The sequence below is a fragment of the Malurus melanocephalus genome, unplaced genomic scaffold (genome assembly GCF_030028575.1).
Source record: "Malurus melanocephalus ecotype Western Australia unplaced genomic scaffold, MMel_1.1 scaffold_106, whole genome shotgun sequence".
NCBI lineage: Eukaryota > Metazoa > Chordata > Aves > Passeriformes > Maluridae > Malurus > Malurus melanocephalus.
In genome coordinates this window covers 1,263,859-1,289,214 of record NW_026623338.1, presented here as the reverse complement: position 1 = coordinate 1,289,214, position 25,356 = coordinate 1,263,859, and the positions used below count along the sequence as shown (strand labels likewise).

The 25,356-nt window shown below is 38.2% G+C and overlaps 1 protein-coding gene across 1 annotated transcript in view; it reads right to left on the bottom strand.

Annotated features, from left to right (window-relative positions):
• Positions 1-24,188, bottom strand: part of USH1C (USH1 protein network component harmonin) — a 46,272-nt gene extending 22,084 nt beyond the window's left edge. Inside the window, exons 1-15 of the mRNA XM_057369280.1 lie at positions 24,150-24,188; positions 20,175-20,242; positions 18,020-18,163; positions 17,409-17,547; positions 12,144-12,252; positions 12,016-12,040; positions 11,279-11,336; positions 10,395-10,498; positions 9,533-9,617; positions 9,032-9,091; positions 8,706-8,762; positions 6,775-6,917; positions 6,080-6,145; positions 3,428-3,552; positions 1,911-1,987 (exon numbers count right to left, since the gene is read on the bottom strand). Coding sequence (XP_057225263.1) covers positions 1,911-1,987; positions 3,428-3,552; positions 6,080-6,145; positions 6,775-6,917; positions 8,706-8,762; positions 9,032-9,091; positions 9,533-9,617; positions 10,395-10,498; positions 11,279-11,336; positions 12,016-12,040; positions 12,144-12,252; positions 17,409-17,547; positions 18,020-18,163; positions 20,175-20,242; positions 24,150-24,185 — 1,296 coding nt within the window. The 5' untranslated portion in view covers positions 24,186-24,188. The remainder of the gene's footprint in view (positions 1-1,910; positions 1,988-3,427; positions 3,553-6,079; positions 6,146-6,774; positions 6,918-8,705; positions 8,763-9,031; positions 9,092-9,532; positions 9,618-10,394; positions 10,499-11,278; positions 11,337-12,015; positions 12,041-12,143; positions 12,253-17,408; positions 17,548-18,019; positions 18,164-20,174; positions 20,243-24,149) is intronic.
• Positions 24,189-25,356: the final 1,168 nt, after the last annotated feature.

Genomic DNA, 25,356 nt, shown 5'->3' with positions numbered 1-25,356 from the left:
ATTTGCAATAAGCAGTAGGATGAAAATTCATGACTGCCAGATTTAAAAATATTTCTAAAAGCAAATGATTTAAAACGTAACTTTTCAAACTTCTAGTGCACAGTCTGTGGTAAAGTTCAACAGGAAYTGTGTAAGATCTTCATTATTATATRGAAAGGTATTTGGACAGTCTCTAAACTATATTTCTCAGCAGCAATACAAAAGAATATCGCTTTGTGTGAAGAGTTTCCAGTTTTTTTTCAAACAAAAATCTTAACTGCCCTGGCTTTCACACAGATTACAGACCCATGATGATTTACAGTCACTAGCAATACAAAAAGGTATTGGAACACACTATATTCTCCCAAGCTCTTTTAAATGGAACAGGCATAAGCTGGGCACACAGAAAGTTAAAATAATATTCCTAAACAGTGACAAAAACACTTGATCTGTSAGATACAACCCTGACCTCCTCTGAAACCCTGAGTCCTCAGAAGATTACCCACACAGTCTTCCTAATACTTTTGCCAGTTAGTTACCAAGAAAACTACCACTAAAGCACAAAAAAACAATAGCAACCCCTTTAAAATATGGCTAATATACACTGCAAGAAATTAAGAGAAGGAAGTAATAGCAAGTACAAAACAGTATTTGAAACTCTTGTAAATTCAAATTGCAACACTTCAGCAGCATCTCTACAGACTTAAAAGTATTCTATCAGCTTAAAGATAGTTAATTTTTTTTTTTTGTTGTTCATATACACATTCCTAAAAAGCCTTTTGCCTTCAGCCTTTTGCTTTCTCTTCCTACAGGAAGATGTGCAAAGGTGTAACTGGTTTTTGTCTCTGTACTGTTTTTACATCCACATGATTGAGGATTTTTGGAGAACAGGACAAGCACTGCCCACCTGTAAGAAAAACCTTCTGACATACAATTACCTCTGCAGCTGGCAGAACTCAAGAGCTTGAAGGACTCAAAAGGACAAAATCCTACACATGCATCCCAAATGCATCTCAATTTGTGCACACGTTAAAAGTAGGAGCACTTGGCTATAAGGAAYATTTGCTAATAACACAGAATAAGAAAAATGAAGAATACCAATACAAACACACACASAGCAAACAAATTCACATTTCAAACTTTGTACCTTACGGATTGTGGGAAATTTKCCATCATACCGATAAAACCATCCAAAAGCTACAAAAGGCAAAGGAAAAGTTGTTTTTTGAAAAAAAGCCAAGGACTGGCTTGTACTCAGATCAATCCATGCTGATGTAATGATCAAAATTTATTTGAAGGCGCAACACTGAAGGTTTGATCTTAATTGACAAGTTCTTAGTCAAATTCTTGATAAATTGTTCTAGTRCACTCAGTCATAGGTTTCCCTTATTTTATTGACACACATTTTATGTCAAACAAAGCAAATGCAACAAAATCTTCATACAGACCACACATTGCTCAGATTCTGATGGTCACAGTCCTACTTTACACTAGTTTTAGCAAGCCCTATGAAAATTAAACAGATATCCAAACTCATTCAAGCCTTTACCAGAACACTGGGTTTTGAGGAGACATGAAAAGCTCCGTTTCCCAGGACAAAGTATTTCAAGCCAAGTGCATAAATACTACAAAATACATTGCTAAGTGAAAACATACAAAAGAATATATTACCATAACTTTATATAAGAAACTACTAACAAAAAGCACTCAATATAGTCCACATTTCTGCAGGGTGGTTAGATTTCATATCAAGGTATCTTTAGAAKGCGATAACAGCAGCAGTGTCAAAACCTTCCATAATTTACCAAAGGACCAGGCACATTGCCTCAGGAAACCAAATGGTCAGCTCAGTGTCAAGACTGACTGTCAGGAGGAGGCGAGACACAAGAAGAATCGGAATCAGGATAGGAAGTTAGGGCTGAGTGGCAAACCTGTTTGTCCTGCTTCACGTTCACTTCATCCATGTCATCTGTTTCAAGTTGGTCATGTGCAACTCCCTTTAAATCTTCTAGAGAAACAAAGGAGGAAAGGAGTGAGGAGATAGAAGTGACAGTTCAAATGGAGGTTCCCATGAAATGAAAAAGAGATCAGCAATGTGGGACTAGAARTTTCCATGAAATAAAAGAAAGAGTGGGTAGTAATGGGATGTTTTTCTACAAAATKATTTAARMARAGSCTYTKYTTAAATMAATCTCCAACCTCCTCCAGTCCTGAAGAGCAGTTAGAATCTGCATGTGGACAATTAGTCTGCTCTGTGATGAAGAGAAGCCTGTAGTTCGGTGGCTTTTCCTGTCACAGAGCCATSAGCAGACTTCCCCAATGTCACACACAGTCACAATAAATTAAAATAACATGGGGTTATGAATTGGCCCAGGTCTCTTATAAATTATGCAACAAGCACTTTCCACTTTTTTCTTTAAACAATACAGTTTTAGTACACATACAATTTGCAGCTTTCAATTTAGCTTCTTAACAGCCAACTAAGCTCCAGCTGTCTTAGTTCCCTCCAGACAAGAAGGTCAGAAAGCCAACAGCATTCTGGGCTGTACCAAGAGCACCTTGGGCAGCAGGGCAAGGGAGGGGATTGTGCCCCTCTGCTCTGCTTCCATGAGACCCCACCTGCAGTGCTGCATCCAACTTTAGGGCCCTCACTGTAAGATGGATGTGGACCTGTTGGATGGGTCCAGCAGAGGGCCATGAAGATGATCAGAGGGCTGGAGCACCTCTCCTGTGAGGAAAGGCTCAGGGAGCTGGGGCTGTTTAGCCTGGAGAAGAGGAAGCTGTGGGGGGACCTTAGATCAGTGTTTCAGTACCTAAAAGGGGCTACCAGAAATCTGAAAAGTGATTTTTTAAAAGGGCATGTGGTGATAGGTCAGGTGGAAATGGCTTTAAACTGAAAGAGGATAGATTTAGATTAGATATTAGCAAGTTCTTTTCTGTGAGGCACAAGTTTCTTTTCTACAGGTTGCCCAAGGTAGGTGGCAGATGTCCCATTCCTGACAGTGTTCAAGCATTCTGAGCAACTTGGTCCAGTKGAAAATGTTCCTGACCATGCCAGGGGGTGGAACAAGGTGATCTTTAAGATCCCTTCCAACCCAAACTGTGAAAAGGTTGACAAGCAAACACTGAACAGAAAAAATGTGGGAAAAATGTTTATTTTTCACCCCAGGCTAAAGACGCTGATGCTTCAGACCATTTCTCAGTGAGCTTTRTTCTTTTTCTTTTTCCTGCTGCTGTTGATTGTTAAAAACCATGACTATTTGAGTGGGTAGATTTTGCAAGATAGGTACCTATTAAATAGGTTATTAATGTATCATATGCTTCCATCCTTGTGAAAAAACCCAAATCATCACTAGCTTGGATGGACACAAACTGGCGATACATTCCATACGGCTCAGTGATGTGTCTGACACAAATGCAGAGAGGCAAGCTGAAATCAATTACTTACTTTTGTGTTTGGAACGAGGGGAGGAGTGCACTTCTGCAGTTACAGTTTTTAGAGACTTGGGTGGTTCTTTGGGACCCCAGTCTTCTTCCCACTCCTTTTTAAATTTCTCTTCCTCTGCTGTTATCCTAAAGGAAACAAATGCAGTYAGATATTCTGAATACAAAACCAACAGCATCAGTATATATTTATTACCATGATTTAGTATTCAGCATGTTTGTTTTTTCCCTTTATATTAAAGCATAATAAGCTGCTCTGTCCTCATAACCAAATTCCTTTCAGCAATGTGTTTAATTTACAAAGCTACTAAGATAATTTGCAAAACAGAGTGTAACTGAGTAAGATATTCTCATTTACTATTGTGACTTCTAAGGCCAGATATATAAACACCTGCACAGATACTAAGCCAGGAGTGACACACTACAGTACTGTCACCTTCATTGCAGTAAAAAACATCTCTCACTCAGTMGTATTTCATTTTTAGAACTGGAACTACTTATTAAAAAAGCTGCCAGTTTTAACTAAAACACTGAGTGACAGAACATCTACCATATGTCTCAATCAGATGTCACAATGGTAAATTATATCTAAAAATTGTGTCTTTCTACATCTTACACCTATTTTGATAATTGCTGCCTAAACACATAGTTGTAGGTTGCACTAAAAAGGGACTCTTCCCAAAAAGAATTGAATACTGTTGAAACACAAACTACATTAAATTCCTTATTCTAGGGAAAAAAAAAATTCAGATGAGACAGAGGCTTAGATAAGTAGAGATAGAGGATGGGTGTGGTGCAGAGAGTGTCACACTTCAGGAAAACAGCAAGGAAATTACCAAGAAGGCACCTAGAATCGCACCATTATGAGAAAAAAAAGGACATTTCAACCCAAAAATTGGCAAAAACCAAGTAAGTCACAACAGAAGTGCTGAATAACCTAACAACTTGTAGYTTCATATATGTTGTATTATGTGATCTGAAATCTATTCTTGACTATAGCTGGCCTTGAATTGATTGTGTATTGCCAAAATTTACCAGGTCTTAGATGTCTATGATGCTATTTATACTTGGATTATCTTTCGCATCTCTCAATTAACTTAAATAAATTAAAAAAAATACTCACATGGAGTCAAAACACTCTTAAATCTGTAGCTGAGCTCACAATTTAAATTTAGAGGCATTGTCAGGGAACAATGGACAAAATATTTTTACATTTAATTTTAATAAGCTGGTGTCACAATGTGACTTGAAGTACCTAGAATTAGGGACCTCTGCCATTTAGGCACATTTGAAATGTTTTCAAATGTAAGATACTAAAATAGAGCAGAGTGACTTTATACAAAGAATTCCTGCAGAAAGGATCTTAAAACAAAGCAAGGCATGATCCTCACAAACCATTAATACAGAAAAACATTGCAATTTAGCGTGCCACAACTGCCCATTCAATTCTCAGCTTTAGATTTCATCTTGGTTCCTCTATGACCATTCCCCCTCCTCCCCCCCAGGAGACTGACACTGSCTTAACAATTTGGATTATGATATGGAAAAGCTGAGAAGTGCCTGAAACACTTGAAAATTATACAAGAAAGTATAAAGCTGTGCTAGACCTTACACTGAGCAGCCCTCAAGGAATGAAAGCCCTCCCTGCGTGAATAAAGATGCTCTTAGCTCAGAAGGAGAACACGGCAGACATCCAATATCCATTATAACAGACAGGCAATCTAAACCTGGAGAACAGAACCATCCTTCACCTGTGATAGCCTGCTTTTATAGCAGCTTTTGGCTATTGCAGGAATTTCTGTGAAGGCCACAATAAAGAACAGGATGTTATCAATCCCCCAAGATTAGAAAAGGGAAATGCGTAAGAAKTCATCCATGTGCTGCAGTAGAGCCCCACAGAAGAATTGTCTGAAGATTTTTCTCTCCRTGACAGCTGAGGAATATATTTCTTTTTGCACCTTCCAAATCCAGGAATCCCTATGCTTTTTCTATCAGAAAATCTTAACTAATACAGGTACATAAAACAGGACTTAAATTAATTAAATGAATTAAAACCCCCTTAATGTATCAAAGGGGCAAAATTGAAGACTTGAGGACCAATCTTAGCTCTAAAGAGCTGAACCAAAACAGGTATTATTGTTCAACTTGCATTTCTATGCAATTTCCAGCATCATTTAGAAGGGAAGTTAATTACTGTGATAACAACAATATATAATACTGGTTAATTTCAAACTTACAAATGTAAAAGATGCTTAAGTTACAAATACAGCACTGATCTGTTTCTTAACAGTACTAATTTTTTCTGTTAGAATGAAATGTAGTGTTTCAGTGACAACTGAGTAAACAAGCTCTCCCTTAATCATAAATTTGTGTATATATTAATAATATGTTTTGAAAATAAGTGCTCAACTTCAACCTCACATTGAATTTATTACTGCCACAAGCCTCAYGTTTTCCAGGTGCTGATTTCAGATCAGTTCCCTATTCTGTAACTGTGGTGTACTTAATGATATATATTGGATCCTACTTTTACCTAAATGGGAATACRACACAATTTTATTTWAAAAAAAAGAACCTGCGGGATGTTTTCAGCCAGATCTACTACACAAGAACCCTTTTCCAGGTGACACATTGCCTATGCAARGTTTTTACTCACTGCTCTATTTCTCTGCGGTATCTCTCTTCTTCCTCTGCAGCCTTCTGGGAAATCTCCAGCTTTCTTCTATAAKAAGATGAATTAGGACACCATGATAAAAATAGTATTTTCTGACTAAGAACCTSAACAAATTGTGTCAGCGTATAGTTAGTAAAAGATACAGACAGTAAATATGCATGAATTGAGGCAAAATGCTCCTTTTTAAAAGAAATCTTTAAGATACCAAGGGTTCAGTATAATTTCACARGAACCCTGAGGACATTGYTGACCATCTGGATCATAAGGGGATACCATCTACTTAACTCCTTAAGTTACTGCCTCTGACTGGGACARCTCCATAGTATGTGGCTGGTACAAAATTTCTGTCTTGCTAGAAATAAAGCATGAGTGCAAATCATCAGAAAGATAACTAATATCAGACTTAATCACTGAGGTATGGCTCTGGGGAACACAGACACCCTTCTACTCAGGATGGCTTTGCATGGTATCAGCTCTGAAGAGCTGATATCAAGAGCATCACAGGACAAACATTTTATGAAYAGGGACTCTCAACAGCAAAAMAAAGTTAAATCTAAGTTGAGAATCTTCTCACTTCTGTGAGAAGCACTACAGAAATAATTATATGCTCCTGTCTTCTGTGCCCTCTCCAAATCCAAGCTAAATTTTCCAGACTGTCCTATATAGAGAGTTCTCACAATCTCTCYTTCTCTTGCTGCTCTTTGATGATTTTGTTGGTTTCCAGTGCCAGACGCTTCTGATGCATTAACTCCTGGCGTTCCAGCTCACGGAGGCGCGCTTCTCGCTGCCTTTCTTCTTCGGTCATGAACAGCTCCTTTCCCTGAGGGMAAAACCACCACATCGGTCAGTTGTRAGAAAATGTCAGGAATGCAGCTCTTCTRGGAAATAATTAAAACCCTAATACATGCACATCTGTAATTTCCTCACATCACCTTTCCTGAGGAATACCACCCAAAAGATCCTCAAATATCTGATACTCACTYCAAGGACCTATTCTTGTTTCAGCCTCCAAGTAATTATGTGCCTAACACCTCAGAAGAGGATTGCAGCTACTAAAGTCAGCAACAACACTGTGGAGGTCATRCCAAATACACACTCACTGTGTCACCCAGAAAAAACTTGACATGAGACTTTGTTGACATCTCAATGAACAACGAAATGCCAGAGAACAGAACACTGAATGATTCCCAATGTGAAGGCAACTACAGTTACTGTGTTTTAATGCTCTTGTGCTGGTTGCTGCAGAAAAGTGTCATCATTCAGGGAACCCAAATGCATGTATTTACATGCCCAAAACACTGTATAGTTGATGTACTTCAGTTGGTTTTGTTCCTGTTTCATTTGCTTTACAATTTAGACACTAGCACTATTTTCTATTCAAGAAAGATATTGCCATAGTGCTATATGTAGAACAACTCTGACAACATTTATCTAYTTGTTTCTGAAATTAAAATCCCACGTTAATCAGGAAGGAAGGATTTTTCCTGTCTCTAAAGCGCAAAGACAGCTTGAACAAAAYCAGGCACTGAGGAATGCCTTGGCACCATGGTAGGGAAACTTTCCTTTTGCTCTCAGTTCTCCATCACAAAKATGTCTATTGAGGAGAGACACACAAGGTGAAGGAGTGAGGAACAGAAGAGTTCCATAGCAACATTTTGCCATTTTAAGGATACCACCCCAGTGATGCATGCTGAGGTAGATCTCATATTTTTAACAGTTGTTAACATAACTGGGAGTTGAAACTAAGTCCTTGGGACGCTGAATTCCTGGAGCTTAATCAACTAGCCCAGAACATTTGTTTAAACAATGTCTACAKCACCTTTGGACAACTGCATCGTTTGTTACTGCAGGAGTAGATCAAATAAACCCTTAACACCTTAATGTAGCTACACAGTATGTAAGCCCTTAGGAGGTAGCTGAAGTGAATTATTAAATCTTTTTTTCCCTATTTGATTCAGTTGCAAGGCAATTAGAAAACACACTATTTGATTAGTCTATGGAACTTGATTATCCTCTTGTATACAACTACAYACTTCGCTCTAAGAAGGATTAAAGCAGTAAAAACACTGAAACATTTATTAAAAGCCACACTGAAGTCAGAGGGCAGGTTTAATTAATTTCAGCTGGCTTTAGATTTGGCCCCAAAGGCTTATAGTTCTGTTGCACAGAACAGTGGAAATGAAAAATGGAGCAATTTTCAGCGTGTCAATACACTAATGAGATCAGATAAACAATTACAAAAGGAACTAATTTTGAACAAGACAGAGACATCAGCTATTCRGGATTAAAAATTATTTGTCTCCAATCCAATTTACCTTTCATGTTTCAGCAGATGCAGACACCTCTTAGAACAGAAACTCTCAAGCATGAGAGATCATTACAATAAAGTTAATTTCCATCCTTGTCAAGGGAACAGTTTTGCATTGGCCCACAGTCATGTTTTATTTGAGAAATTTTGTTAGTATGAAATAATCAAAAGCCACTCAAAAATGTCCTGGCCTGACAGAGTTATAGATCATATAAAGAAACACAGCTTTTATTTTTATTCATTTATTTACCCACATAGTAATTTTCACAAATGTTCTGCTWTTACAAATGTATCACTTACAGCGCCTGCTACCACAGAGATAGTCAAAGTACGACTGCTCTTGAGCACTCTGACAGCCTGCAAATTAAAACAAATCAAAAATTACTGTGAATGAAGTGATAAAAGGCCAGTAGATATTGGATGAAAAATGCTGGTTGTCATGGCTGGAATCTCCAGAACTAAATAGGGAGGTACGTAGGCAAATCTCCAAATTCCCATGTTCAATACACAACCCCTTAAGTTAGTATCCCAGTATCAAAACATGCTTTTTGTGGACAGGAAAATAGTACAGCTGTTTAATAAACTGACAACTACAAATTCAGAGGATTAAGAAGACTTGATTGTACCTCTTTATGATCCACATTAGAGAAATCCACTCCATTCACCTCAACAATCTGATCACCAACCTAAAGAAATTCATATAAATTTTAGTACAGATGCTAAATTAGAACTTGTATTAAATGAAAATAGAAAAAGATGTGCTCTCTAACACCCTTTATACAACAACCATGGGTACTGGCAGAGCACAAGGGAAGCAGACTGGAAACTGGTCCAGCTTGCACATTCTCCTGCACTGGCATTTTCTATTACCATTGCTTGGGATCAAATCCTGAGCTTGAAGGAATACTGGTCTGACCCAGGCCACTCACATTTTTTAAATTTTAAGAAACTAAGTTCGTTTGAAATATAACCACAAGGTATTTCTTTCCCATGGGGAAAAAAAACCCCACCAAACAATAAACACCACACAGGTAATTTTACATTCAAGAATTTTACAGAATCCTTGAAGCTGTGAAGATAAAACAAGAGTTCTTTATGACACCTACCTTGGAAGATGGCAAACTTACCTCTAAGCCCACCTCTGCTGAAAGAGAGCCTGGCTTAACGTTGCTGATAAAAATGCCCGGTTTTTGTGTTGGACCACTGGAAATACTGGTAATGTAAAAAAACCCAAACATTAACAGGATAGTACTTATAGAATAATATTTATGGAATAGTACAATTTACACAGTGAGTAGTTTTAGTAACTTTTTTTTTTATTAAAGAATATTTCTGGTATTAGCCTACTCCAAAACTAACACCAAAACTTGCCAGAACACATAATGGTTTGTCATCCTATTTTTTTATTCTTCATATCACAAAACCAGTTCTAGTTTCTAAATATCTAAGAAATCCTACCATATCCCTTCTACTCCAAAACCTCCACAATTATTGCAAAAGACAGGGGTCCGAGGATCCCAAAATCATATTCCTAAAATCTCCTGCAAATTCAACATTAATTTTAGGAACTGGATAGAGCTTTGTGATACTATCTTAGCTTTAAAAAGGGTCAGAGAAAGCAGTCTAAGTGCAGGGAATGAACCTGACAGTGCATAGTGATGGAATTTGCTAACATCACCAAGCAGCAATTTTAAATATTCAGAAACATAAAAGCATTTAAAAGATGCAATTCCATGACAACTTGTCATGCTCTTATTTTTAAATCTTTTTTTTTTTCACTTTATGACAGAACTTTCAACAGAGGTTGAAAGTTATGCTTTGCCTAAAAATATCTACCATGTGCCACAGGTACCCTGTTGTTGCCGTTCACTTTCCTGATCCAGCATTGATCTTTATTTTCCTGATATCATCTCCAGGAAGGATGGAAATGACTGCCTTGAWTGTCTCCCTTCACAAAGCAGTGATATGAAATAAAAACCATGTACCCACCTGCATCCCATGCCCTTTGTACCAATCAAGCTAATGAAGACTTTCTTCTCTTTATTGTCTCTCCCTCCAGAAGAAGCAAGCCCAGCAATGCTGCCCTTTCCTTCCTGCAGAGGGATTAAACAATGTGGCAGATGCTAATTCTGTCTTGAATTCATATCAAGACTACTATAAAATTTCATGCAGCTAACATGAATCCCAAACAGCAAGAAGATAAGATCCAAGGTTCTATTCAAGACTCCAAGGTTCTATTCTGCTGGAAATGAATGTAAAGTAGAGCAATTTCAGTGGAGCTGCATGGCTGAGGTGAAAGACTGAACTTATCTATTTGGAGAAGATTACTTAARTAGTCAAAATTTGTCTTGAGAAAAGGGTGAAGGAAAATTAGAAGAAAGTGATATGGCAAAATAATCATTTAGATGTTCCCTGACAAAAGGGCTGGAGAAATACATGATAAGGCTCACTATTTAACTAAATATTTCTTCCTGAAAGAAAGTACAAGTAATTGCAGTATTTCTATTCACTTCTGCAACTCTTAGTCACTTGCATTCAAAGTTGTAATTCCTCCACTAATACACCTAAAATTGGTCAAATAATCTGACAAATATTTATGCAGCAGAAATACAGTCTGGGAAGTTAATAAGCTCAGGCAAAATCAAGTATCAATTAATGAKTAAAAGCTATTTCATTTGCATCCTGCCCTTTCCCTACCTAATAGCTCTAGAACCATTTCAWATCACAAAAGATGTTTCTCACAGACTATTTCCAACAAGATATTTCATTATAGTACTGCATACAATAGCTTCTCTGATAAGGCCAGAGGAGAAAGTGTTTCAGAACCATTACSATTTCCCCAGAAGACATTTCACAAAACACTGATCTCTTACCCCTGAGTCTGACACAAACTGATCCACATATTGCCATTTAAGGGGTTCATCTGCTGAACTGAAAGGAAAAATTATTTAAAACAATGGACAAAACAAATGTCAGCATATTCCAGAAGCTACTTTGGAATGCAGCCTTCTATTCTGCATCTGCAACTTTCTTTGGATCCCATTCACACCACAACAGAACATCAATCCAGCATACAATTACTTGGGCTACTAAAGCTGATCAAACACAAAATTGATAAAACTCTCTCAAGTGAAATAATTTTAGGAGACTTTGAGAAAGACTCTGAAACTACCCATAACCACTCCAACTTCTTACACAAATGCCTGYGCAGAGCAACAYCTCCTGTCATTARTATTTCTCTTAATATTCCACTTAAAGATACAGCTTCTCAACAAAACTTGGAAGAGAAAATTAATTTAACATTTTTCTAAACTCTGGAGCCATCAGCAAATGCTACATACACAGAGAAACAGTGGAGCGCTCCATCAAACTAGGTGCATTAATAATTAAATTTTCAGGAGATGTCCTTGACAAGTAAGGAACTAGAAATTGCTTCATTTAACTGGTATAAAATCAAATTCATCAAACAAGACATCTGCCTGTTCATCACAAAGGATGTGACATTTTAATCAGCATTCACACACTTTCATAATTAAACACAGATTCTTTGGATAGAAAAAGCTGTTTGAAAATCAACAATCTAATCTGTTTTCAAATGAAAAGCCATTACCTTTTGACAGGTATCATGCCAACATCTGAAAAAGAAAAATATTTTGTTAAGTTTCTACAGACCACCAGCAATCTATTAATGGCAATTTTCGGTGAGAGAGGTGATTTTTTTCTGTGCGTGTTACTTACGTCTTACTTTTACAGACACGACTTTCTTGGTACGGATGAGGTTTATGACTTCTTCGTGTGTGCACGATGAAATTGAATATCCATTTATGCGCACKATCTCATCTCCAACCTCACAAATGCAAGGGAGAAGAAAAAATAATTGTGAGTTCACATTTTAAACAGTTTTTAAGTTTGGATACAATCTGGAAGCCATTTGATGCAAAGGATAATAATATTGATTCACAAATACTTGCTGAATTTCAGGTAATGCCCAGATCAGACTTACCTGTATTTGTTTTGAACATTTAACATCAAAAGGCCAGATTAATGTCCAAATTACAATTTTATGAATACTACCTAGTCCTATCAGATTTTTACTCCATGGGTTACCTTAAGTACAAGAGTCTGTGTTTTAATCCAAATAATTTTGGAGTTATTTTCTTCTTTTATACTTCAGCAGTTTAAGTTTGCTTTTACCATGTTTTCTGAGATAACCTCTTAACTATTTTTGATCAATAGGAAACTAAACTTGGTCTTTTTATCTTGCCTGACTCTGGATTAAGTCCATTATTTTAATGGACTKTACATCTTTTTCTTTCTTTGGGGACCACACCAACATTCATCAACAATCCAACAGCAGCACCCCAAGAACATTCCCTGACARTGTTCAATTTATTGACGTAGAACAGACAGGGCGCTTTCAGCCGCTTCTATAAAATTTAAAATCTTATTTATCAGAATACAACCAAAAGGTTTTTCTTCCCCTAATATAAATCAGAATTTGATATGCTATGATGAGTAGAAACTGCCAAGTTTCTGCAAACTCTTCTTAATGATCCTCTTAACCAGGCAGGCTGAGAAGGAATCAGTGATAAAGGCATTTCCCACTTCATTTAAGTTGTACCTTATTAGTCGCTCAAGATTACTGAAAAATGCCAGATCCTGGCCAGAGCATCAAAAGCAAAGACTTTTACTTGACACGAACTATGTGATGTGGTTGTATAAAAATTAGTGCATTTCTTCCATTAAGCAACACAGATGGAACAGTARGATATACAAATGATCACCAGGAAATTACCTTTACAAACCACCAACAATATCACCTTAAACCTCTGTACTTTGATCTCCACCAGGACAAAGTCAAATACTTAGCCTTTACTGCTCTCCAGTAGCCCCTCCTCTGAGCTACTGTGAATATTTATTATGTGAAATGAATTTGATGAGACTTTTCTCATTAACACCACCAGCATGGGATTTGGTTCTTAGCTGATGAAATTTTGTGTCCCTCCTGACAAATGTGTCTGGTTTCGTGGCAGCACTACCCATGGTTAATGATTGCCTAAAAAGTTCCATTTAAAGACTTGAGTGTCAAGCTCCCAAATTTAACCTTAGGCTTAAGTTTTCCATGCTGGCATCTGCATTAGGATGATTTCAAGTTTCTGCAAAGCCAAAGCAACTGTTTTTATTCAACAAAATTTGGCTGGAATGCATTATCACACTTAAAAAAAAAAAAGACTGTCTAACACACACAGAGACAAGGCTCACACTTTGGGTGACAGGATATTGGCCATGCTGTCACCTTCTGCTTTTTTTGATGTATAATAATGACTATTGAAATCTCCCTACTGTTACCTGTCCAATTTAAAAAGAGAAAAACACAAACAACAAAGGAAAAAAACCCATTAATGTATCTTCTTTATTTCTTTCACAAGTTTTTCTAATTTTTCTGGGAAGTGGCTCTTGCTCTGCACTACTACACAAAACATGAATATTTCCACTCTACCAGCATCACTCATGTCTCACACTTTCCACTGAAACCGAAGATTTTTGACTGACAACACAGCATCAGAAGGCTACAAGAGCAAAGAAAACTGTCCTGCAGAACAGAACACTGCGGTCACTCGCCCCTGACTGGTGGGGCATCCGCTCCCTCTGCTGGACATCCAAAAAAATCTCACCCCGGGCAACGGCCTGCACTCCTAAGAGCTTGACAGCTTTTATTTAATCCAGCAGGCTTTTTCAAATAATCTTCAATAGCAGCAGAAATAATGAAGTCTTTTGAATACACAACCTGTGGGAAAAATATAGAATCCAACAAGAAAAAAAGCACACAGGGTCTGCAGTTTAGAGTTATACCCCTGATAGCTCTTTCTGTGAAGAGTGCTCACTTAATTTGTTCCGAAGATCCCAAACCACATCCATCCACTCAATCCATTTTATGTTGATTTTACACATGTGATGGTGGTGGTGGTGTGGGCTTTTTTTTTTTTGTTTGTTTAGCTCAAGATCCCTCATGTACTCCCATCTTCCACATCAAGCAGACCATGGAGTTCAGGTGTGCACAAACCCAGCTCTGTAGAAGAGTGACCCATCACACTGCTATCCACTGCAATGCCCTGACACTCAGAATCCCCCAGTTTTAAGGCTGCAAATGACAACGCCATCCTGAGGCTTCTGCATCAGCAGAACTGGTCCTGTTCACTGACTCATATCTGCTATCATTTCCCCAAGAGGCACTTGCCAAATTTTAAATGCCCACAAGAGCCTATTTTATTTTTCCCTCCAGGATGGGAATGAGCTTTTCCCATACAGATATTTTTCATACTCCTCTTTACTAGATTCATCTAATTTCTGAAACCCAACACTCTTCACTTAACCGAATGACACTTCTATTAGTGACAGACAATGACTGATGGTGCTTAACAAATAACTCGATCTAGGCTGAACTACAGGAGGTGTATGGGCATACAGCAAATTAATATCTTTAGGATACTTGAACAGCTTTTACTGAACAAAGGTATCTAATATTGAGGTAATTAAAAGCTGTTTTCATGTATTTTGTTACTTTTATACTGGTATCACTGTATACCAACCTAATGAATCAGAGCAGTAGAGATAAAAGTCTGTGGAACTGAGTAGAGTAGAAAAGTAACAATTATTTTGGTATTATATCACAGTTTCCCCTTTCCCTATCAAACAGAGAGATGACAGACTTTTTAGAAAAAAGATGCAAACCTAACTTTTCTCAAGTAAAGTGCCTATTATTTGTAACTTTTAACATTGGAAATATAATATTTAGTGCTTCTAGGAAATTGAAGGGGTTCATATAATAACATCAACTGTTTCAAATTTCCCATTTTGTATACTTCTTCTACTTTCATCATTCACACCAATCTCTTTGTATTCAGCAGATTCCTCACACACAAGTATCAAAAACCAGTGTGTAGGGGAGAGATGAGTCCATTTCTTAATGAAAGGACAAAACACCTGGGCCTTTCAGAGAAATTGTTATCAAAAAAGGGTCAAAACTACAGGTTCCACAGTGAGCCTTCATGAGTAATTGGTCATTTTAACATAACCTGGAAAGTACTTCAAGGAGAAAGAAATCATGCAATATGAACAGGAAATTTTAAAAACAGCAGGACGTAAAACCAAAAGCATAATGGAAAATCATTATAYCTTTCTCAGACAGCATTTTTGGGATGGAAAATGTGTAGAGATTTTGTTAAATAAAGCAGGTGGGTGAAATTTCAGAAGCAGTTGGCTTYACTGTGAGACAGCAATTTAGAACAATGGGCTGCCTGTCAGGTCTTGTTATTCAGTGAGGTTCACAAAGTGCCTAGTGCCACCTATTATTCAGGCACTTTAGGCTCAGCTTTAACATCACCTACCAAAAAACAGAAGCCAGGCAGTTACAGGAGCTGCRAAGCACCATCTGCCCTTATAAATTCATATAATCTAACCCTAACAAACTCACAGTCAGTCTCAACCATACTTGCCCCTTACTGTCCCATGTTCTGAGTTGCAATAGTCCGCACACTTCAGCCCAAAGATCCTTTACAGTCCCTGACACCAAGATGTACTATGATGACCTGAGTCACAGAAGGCCAGCAGGGCCTTTTTGTGCAGAGAAAGAAGGAAAACTGACATCCTTCTAGGAGCACAAGAACTGAACAAAACTCCTTATCTAGTGATGGCATCAAAACGTTGGTCCGAAACAAGCAGAGAACAGAGCTACAACACAGCACTAAGATGTATGTGCTAGAATGGCAATTTAAGGCAGTGGCCAGTAAGTCCTTTATTGACCAGCCTCATTAATGCCTTCCAGTATTTTCCAGGAGATGTTTACAAAAGCCATAAAAGTTTTTCTCGGGYTTCTAGTAGTGGAGGAAGGACGCAAATGGAATCTCTCTACTGAGCAAACCACATCCCAGGAMCAGCTCCCTTGTCTACACTTCCCATTCTCACTGTGTTCTGCACASAGAACACGGAAACCTAACTTCAACTGCCTTGTTGATAGAGATTTATTTTTGTTTTTTTAATCTGAAAGAGTGGTAGGGCAATACTGAAGCATATCTTCAAAAATGGGTTAATTTTAATTTAGTTAAATTCAAGTTTAATTCAACACTGTAACCAATCATGCCAGTCATTAATATATTTTGGGTTAGCGTTAAACATAATCCTTAACACCATCAATATTTTAGCAAATATTCAGCCTTGCAAATTAAAAGTAGCCAGGCATATTAGCCTGTCCACTCAGAAACTCAGACCCTTAAYATACCTTATCAGATTCAAAAGATGATAGAAAGATGTAGACATTTCCCACAGCAATTGCTCACTTCTCTCTTCACTAAGCAATGCCACACCCAAAAAGAAACCAAACATCCAAAACTTCATTAATGTAAATTGCATAAGTACTGCCGTGTTTCCATACATAATTATTTTTGCCAACCTTGTTGGCAAGTTTGTGCATCTAAAATTTAATCACAGAAAGTGCAATTCTATACAGCAGAGAGGACACTGGGAAGAGTTAAAAATACATCCTTTCTTTTATTACATAAACCAAAACCCCACAATTTATACATGAAGTTCAAGTAAACATTTTGTTAGACCAATTATATCTGTGCAAGGTGGAATTAACACTTTCAGTATTTATATGCTCTGTTCTGAATTTAATCAGAACTTGGCAACTTACCCTTTGAGAGCAGAGATCTTCCTTTCCATCTGCTTACATATGAATGCTGCTACTTATTTAATATAAGCATTCCAGAAAAAACCTGTAATCTTCAAAAATTATCATATCCCCAAAAGGGGAAAGGTTTGTATATCATTAAAAATGGTGAAATGGAGTTTTAATACTCGATTCACCACTGGTGTGATGTTTACTATGGCGTTGACTTGCATACCTTAGGAATTTTATTAGACTTCAAAGAGTAGTTTAGCAAAAGCAGCTCCTAGAAAGAACAATCCTTTACCCCTAGCATCCCAGGAACATAATATCCTTACCTGAAGCCCAGCATTGTCTGCCTGTCCTCCTTTAACTAACTGGGAGATGAAGAGGCCACAGCCGAATTCCACACCACCTCTTACACTYACTCCAAGCCCCTCAGGATTTAAACGATCCAATCTCACCTCTTTCAGCTTTCTGCAAAAATGGAAAACACTTGAGCGTTCAGCTGCACAACACCTTGTGGCAATAATGTCTCATATCAAAGTCAGACATTATTCTTCTCTTATATAATTTAGSCATTAAAAAATCAAGTTGACTGAAGTTGGAATGGATGTATGTTAACTAAAGCCATCAAGTTTTTTTCACATGAAAAGACAYTTGCAGTCACTGAAGCTGCTTTTAGAGGGTTAGAACTAACTTAMCTATCAAATGCAGGAAAAGTGAGAAAAGATTGGTTTTGACTCCTTTGGCTTGCTTTTATTAGATTAAACTATTTGGAAAACAATTTCTGGTAGCTGTACTTCTAGCAGATATAGCAAAAATAAAATAACTACACACAACCCCACACAGAAAAACAATATTTTACTCTGAATTTACCTGGAAACTCAGTATTTCCTTCTTGTATTTAAGTTAGCTGCTTTTTTTTTTTTATTCTGCATTCTCTTACCGTGATCGTTTGGGTGTAAGCTGATCGTACTCCACCTGGTGTTTTAACGGGATGAGTGGGCGGATGGCATCAAATAGAGGCAACCTGCTTGGTTCATTAATCACGAGTTTTAGGTCCCCCACAAGCACTGGGAGATTCATAGACCTGCAAAAACACAGTGACAAAACAAGCACAGGTAATCAACAAACCAAAAAAAAAAAAAAAAAAAGCTTCATTCCAAACATTGTTTTATGTGTGAAGTCAATAAAATTTGCATGTCCTTTCAAGCTACCAAAATATATATTTACGCAGATATTGGTTTGACCAAAGAAAAATAGACCCTGAGAAAGCAAGCTTTCTGTAAAAAAAGAATACTTCAAAATAGCTGAAATCTTTTATACATTCACTTAATCTTTAAAAGTCATGCACATCACATTTATAAACGGCATCTCTAACTTAATTCTCAACATACCCACAAGATTTATGGAACCATYTGAAAATAACTTTCCAGATTAGACACACCTGCCTACTGGATTTTTATTTCCTTACTAGTTAGGGATACTTGTAAGTAAATCTAGGCTACCTGTTCCTTCTTTTCCTGAGCCTAGAGGACTGCCAAATTGATTCAATCCAGGAAAAAAAAGTCACAATTTTCAAACTGGAGGAAAGACTTGGTTTAAGTTCCAATTTTTGTTCAAAATCAAATTGGAATGGTGATTGACTAATGAACAAAACCTACAGAAATTAAACTGTTGTGAACATCTCTTTCATGAGAGCTATGCTGAGTGGCCTCCTTGAAATAKTCAGCACTGAGACAGTTATAGGAATACAAAATATACTTTGTTGTACAGCTCAGGAGAGGAGGAACAGCTACATGAGGTTAAGTGGAGCTATTCCCATACAATATCCAGTTAAATTTGCATTATTTGCTGTTCCCTTTCTTTCAATTTACATTTCCTGGCATGCAATATTTCTGAGGCATGGGCAGTAAAAATACAGACCAGGAATATCTATATGGGATTAGAGGTCAAATACTTCTGGAAATGCCATTCACAGTGAGGCAGACATTAAGTGTTAATTCCACCAGCAGCTGCACATATTTTTGCCCTGGGATATTTCATAATWTATTGCCAGGAAGTGATGTATCATCAATATATGTTCACAGAGAAATTGAAAATTTTGTCCGAGCCATTGCCCAATTTTGGAAATTGAAGAGCAGTTGCTGTATGAATTGTTAATTTTGTAACTGCAAGAGGATTTTAAATAATTCAGATCTACTGAATCAATTGGTTTCCAAACAACAGTCTTTATGAATGGAAAAGCAATTAGACCGACCTGAGTGAAACTGAATCAGATATGCAGCTTAATACCCTCATAACTATAGCTGGGTACAAACATCAGAYGGAAACGTCTACATTTCACTCAGCTGAGATGCTTTTAATTACAATCTGAATGGAAACAATGTCCAGTACAGCCACTGGTCTATAATTAGTGGAAAATATATTATCTTATTTGCAAAAAAATGGATAGGAGACTGATACAATTTCCAGTGATAAAAGTCCAAGGCAACTGTGGTTTAAATCAGTTCAGCAAAAGGATTGGTAATAGGCCTATCACCTTACCAATTTTTTACCACTGTGTTGTAATAACCCAGAGTCATTAAACATACCRAAGAGATTCCATGACTAAATTTTGCCAGCTTTCTGAAGAGCACTTRCAAAATTTTTATCCAAAAAGTTAGCAAAAAAATCTTTGAAAAGTGATATAAATGAAAACCTCTGCATCAAATAAATAAGCATTATYTGGAACTATTAAGCATTATTAATGCTCTCCTGCTGTTTCCTAAGAAYAGTTTTATCATGCAGGAGCTTCCCCCCACCCACCCCCAAATATGAATCCACCAAGTTCTTTTACAAAACTGCCAAGTCATAAAAATCAAAGTAACTTTACAGAAATTACAGACATGCTCCTTCTTCGCCTGCAGGTTATGCTGCGAAACCACAAGTTTTCATTAAACAGGATAAAAACCTCTCATTTAAACTACTTTTCTAGTAGCATATAGAAAGACTTCAAAGAATCTTGAATACTAAATCTTCAGAATCTTGAATATATTAACCCTTCAAATTTAAAAATATTAGCAAAGTTCTACACAAACATWTATAGAGCTAGATCTTACTGGTGGTACATCCGCAGCACATCATAAAGGTAATCCTTCTCTGCTTCATTGTCGATTAACAGATTGACCTGAAAACACAAAGACATTATCCTTAATGTCTGATTTAATAGCCCACAAATGTTGAACATAAGAGATTKTCACAGATTCATAAGCCATAGAGCAAAGATTTCATCAAGGAAAAAGACTTTTTTAAAGAGAAACATTTTTTTTTTCTACAGACTATTACCTCACAATGTCACACTTACAACAAGATTTTCTAAAATCACTATTACAACAATTGAACAAGGTGGTGAATACTGATATTTTCTGTATGGTAGATCTCCCCTCAGCAGTAGTACTGTTACGATAGTATCACRTTTGTCTTACCTGATAATCACTGTACTCCTCAATAAATGTCTTCAGAAACCTTTTTGGCCACTCGTTAATGTAGCACATGCTGCCACAGATAAAACGACAACACCGATATAATCTATGTCTTGTCGTCCAAACCACCGATTTCAGGAGCTCACTTATAGCATTATGCAAACTGCTACCCCTCTGTTCCTCTTTGCTCCAGCTCTTAACTGATAGACTTGCTAGTTATTCTTTCCTCCCCCACCAATAGTACCTTTACCTAAACCAGTGTCAGATTACTATGCCTGCTCGTGGATAATTACAGTGAATTAAAGCAAAAGAAAACCAAACTCGAGTTCTTACATGAGGAGTTCAATTTATATTCAGTGATAGTGAGACCCCCACTAATCTTAGTAGTAGTGAGAGGTCACATCACATTAGTTTTACATCTGGACAAGCCCCATGTCTAGGAAAACAATTTACATCTGACCTAAAGGGTAATATTACTGTGACGTGAAGACCGAGAAGCAATTTGCATACTTAAAGAAAGGCCCTTTCTTTCTAGGTTTGCAATGGTTTGTATTATGTTCTAAACTAAATACATGCTTCATATTTCTTTTGTCCCACTTGGCTCTCTGAAGCCAGCAAGCCTTCACATACCAGTGGTTTTCTATTACTTGTACCTTTCGGCTCTCTAAAGCTGGCAGGACTTTGCATACAGGTGGTTTTCTGTTACATGTCTCCTCTGGAAAAAGTCATTTTCAAAACACCTAAAGGCTGAAAAGCTACATGCAGGTCAAGACTGCTTTACAGTAACACCAGTGAGTAAACCAATTTATTCACAGAGAATTTCAAAACACAGAGGATAAAATCTGCCTGAAAACAAAATAAAATGTTTGCAATCAAAACTTCACCAGTACTGTGCACAGACTYAAGGCAAGGCAATATCTGTAAAATTAATTCCAGCATCCATTTTTCTCTTCCTTGAYAGGTAAAATACAACATACAAATCAGTTTTGGTTCTGGTACACAGAACTCGGTCCCCAGTGCTAGCTAAGATACTACATGAGCAGTGTCCCACAAAGAACATTAAAGGTTTAAGCACATCAACCCTACACAGCAAAGAGCAAAACCATCACCATCATCAGGACAAAGCAAACAGAAACAACACTTTCTTTTCCTCCTGATACGCTCACTGGTGGATACCTCCCCACCACATCTCAGAAAATGGAGGGCCACCTTTAAATTCTGCTGTTTCTTCTCACAAAGCATTCAGTCTTCCTGTTCAACTTCAGCACTTCGCATCCTCCACCAGCAGCTTCCTTATCCCTTGACAAAAACCCACCCAAATGACTTCTAATATATTCAGAATGCTACAGCTGGGTAAATTATCTGAGCCATCCCACTAATGGGTGCTCTCCCCCTGCTGCCTTCTATTTCACCAATTATCAGTGTATCATGGCCACCTGCATATCTTTCCATTTTCCTACTGCTTTACCACCTTGGGAGTGCTGTGGAGACATATACATTACCTGGGCTTACCATCAGCTTCCACAAGCTGACTCTAATTTCATAAATTCTAAAATATCTTGTCCCCCTCACTATCTTTAGGAAAAAACAAAAAAAAAAACAAACCAAAAAAACAACAAAAAAAATATCAGTGGTGACAGGGTGTAACTTGAATCACAGACGTATTTCAGTATCAATTTCCCAAGAAAATAACTGTAGAGTCATAGGACAGGTGATTTCACACCTTTTAAACCAAGAATATTAAAGAAAAAAAMCCATCTGGACAATCTGTTCTTGGTGGCCCTGAGCATGGGGGGTTGGGGCAGATGACCTCYAAGTGTCCCTTCCACCCTCAACCCTTCTGTGATAGCTCAAAGAGTCTTAATGGTAGTTGCATAGTTTACAATCCTAGAGTACAAAGGAGTTGCTTGTGCCCTATTTCTCCCTACGAAMATTGCACTGTCTTTCATAGAAATTAATAAGAAGTCATCACAAAATCTGCATTTACAATTCAAAAAAAAAAAAAAGTCTGTCAAGAAGTCTATCTAAGTTTATTCAGTGGAAGGGAAACTGTGGACAAGAAAAAGCACTTTTTGGTATAGAGAAAAGTTCAGATGACAATAATGCATTATTTTAGCACTAGGCAAATGTGTCAGGTTTCAAAGAACAGCATGAAGTCCTATGTAAGATAGACAGATTTTGAAAAACTATAGAAGGAAAGGAAGAACTGGTCAATGTGTTTGTGTACAATACATATTTTACATTGCTGTTTGGTTGACAGGGAAACTGATTTAAATGCTAAGAAAAAAGAAAATAAAGGAAGTGGCAATTAACTCAGGAAATTTAGATCCTGCAGCTGACCATCTTCACTGGTATGTCACAGGAAAAGTAAGCATCTAGGACTGTGGATGCCACAGAGGCCACTAGAAGCAGGATTATACAAAAAAAATTAAAGAAAAGACCTCTTTGAGTATCTTCTAACTCAGAAAAAGTTGTCACTCACATCTTCATYCCAGCTGTTGGCAGCAACATTGACAACACAGCTTACGTTATCGGGGTGGRGCCTGAATGATTTATGAATTATAGCAGCAATGAAAGGGAGAAGGTTTAAAGTTCAAGAYAGTAACCATCCGCCTAGAAACCAGAGTCTTTAAAGGTGTGTTGCACAACCCATTGTGGAGTTATACAGTAACAGTGAGCAAGGCAGAAATAAWGCCCTAGATGGCTATCTTCCATCACTCTGGAATATCCAGGAATATTCTTAATGTTTTTGAACTACAGTTTGACATATAGGGTTTTTTGCAGTGCCTCTGTTTCATCCTAAAAATCCTTTAGTTCATGTGTTTATTACCAGGTGACAGATACTTGTGTAAAACATTACATTACTTTACAGAAACTGGGTGTCCTAGCTGAGCAAAAAAAAAAAAAAAAAAAAAAAAAAGCCAAACCAAATCAACCAAAACCTCCTTCGAAAAACAAAGCCCCGCAAAACACTACAAGAAACTTTAAGAGAGTCCTAAATGGCTTCACAAAAACGTTTTTTACTCACGTAAACTATTTCCCCCCTCCTTTCCTTAATTAGAGCTTTTTGAGCTTCCTTCGCTCATACAATTTTGCGCTCTGCTGAGCACTTATTTAACTGGGTACATGACAAAACGCCGGTGCCAGGCAGCCCGAACCATCCCAYGTATCGAGTGCACTCGCACATGAGTGCGCACGCACAATCGCGCCGGCAATGTKAAGGTGAAGTGCAGCGGCCCGAGCCCCGTCCGGGCGCTCGCAGGGCTGAGCGGGCACCGCCAGCGCTTGGACTTCAGCACCTTCCCCGCCGCCTACCCCGAGCGGCGCAGGGTGCAGCGGGGTACCAGGCAAAAAGAAATTGTGCCAAGCCCTGGAAAAGCTCATGGGTTGGGAAACGTTCCTCTTCTCTCCCTCTGTTTCGCAGGGTTTTAACAGCCACCCCCTCCCAGGCGGCTGCCATCCGCGCCTTTCCAGGGCAGTGCAAAGTCCCCGGGCTTSTCCCTTCCTTCTCCGTGCCTCGCTGGGGCAGAGCCGTGCCCGCCCGGGGGGCTGCGCTGCCCGCAGCCTCYGCTGCTGCCCGGGAGGCGGCCCGGGCCGTCCCCGCTGCCTCACCTTGTGCCGGAACTCGCGGGCGACGCGGCGCTCCATGGTGCGGGCTGCGGCGCGGTGCCGGCGCTGCGCGGGGCGGCTGCGCGGAGAGGCCGCGCCCCGGGGCGGTGGGAGGCGCGCCCGCCGCCGCCTTCAGCACCCCGACAGCTCCGGGCACCGACAGCCGGGCACCGAGACCCTCCCTGCCACCCAAACGGCGGAGAAAGGAAAAGGAGAAGGAAGATGAACACACATCCATCGCTGAATGCGACTGCCCCCGGCCTTTCCCACCAGCAGAATGTTACTGCTTACAAATAAAGCCTCTCACATGGCTACTGTGAGAAACTGCGGAAGAATCAAACTCGGAGCGCCTGGAAAGGAAACTATTTCMGACTAATCTCTTTCATACTGTTTTGTCTTGAGCTGTTCTGCTCCCACTTGCCCTACTTTAGTACAAAATGAAAGATTTCTGCAATCAGGAGGGTCCCGAGTGGAGGACACCTGCTAACCTTAGTCTCAGCCTCCAAGCAGAATCACCTTTAATCACACAACTCCAGAGAGAGCAGGACTTACTTAAGCACAGGTAGCTTACCTGCTACTCTTTCCAACAGATGGAAACTTTTATGAATACATAGAAAGCAGTGATTAAAAAAAAAATCCCAGGCCAAATCCTTCTTGGTTTCTATTCCATTATTTCTGAGTGATAACTTTTGTAAGTTACACCAGCTCCTTTAGAAAGTGCCCTTACTCCTTTCAGAAGACGATTTTGCTATATTGGAACATTTCAACTTTATGTACCAGGTGTCAGGAATGAAAGAGGAAGGCATTTTAATCCTGCATACAAACAAATACAATTGTATTCAGAAAACAATTTTCTTTTAAAATTGTAACTATTAACATAAATCACTTTTAACTAAGTTCCAGTATTGCACAATATAAAATAGCTATTTCCTCCAACACACAGATAAAGAATTTCTTACGTGCATATGCAAAACAAAATTGAAAAGAGAAAAATAGAGACACAAAAAATTAATGCACACATTAAAAATCATATATGTCACCTTTAAATTTACATATAGACTATAACAATCGTTGACAACTATGAATCTATGACATCTACGAATTGTTTCCAGAAGTCTTTACATTAATAGATCTTTTACAAGCTCAAAGTTATTTATGTTTGAAAGAAAGCAACTGGATTTTATAATACAGATGAACTTCCCAGGRGTCA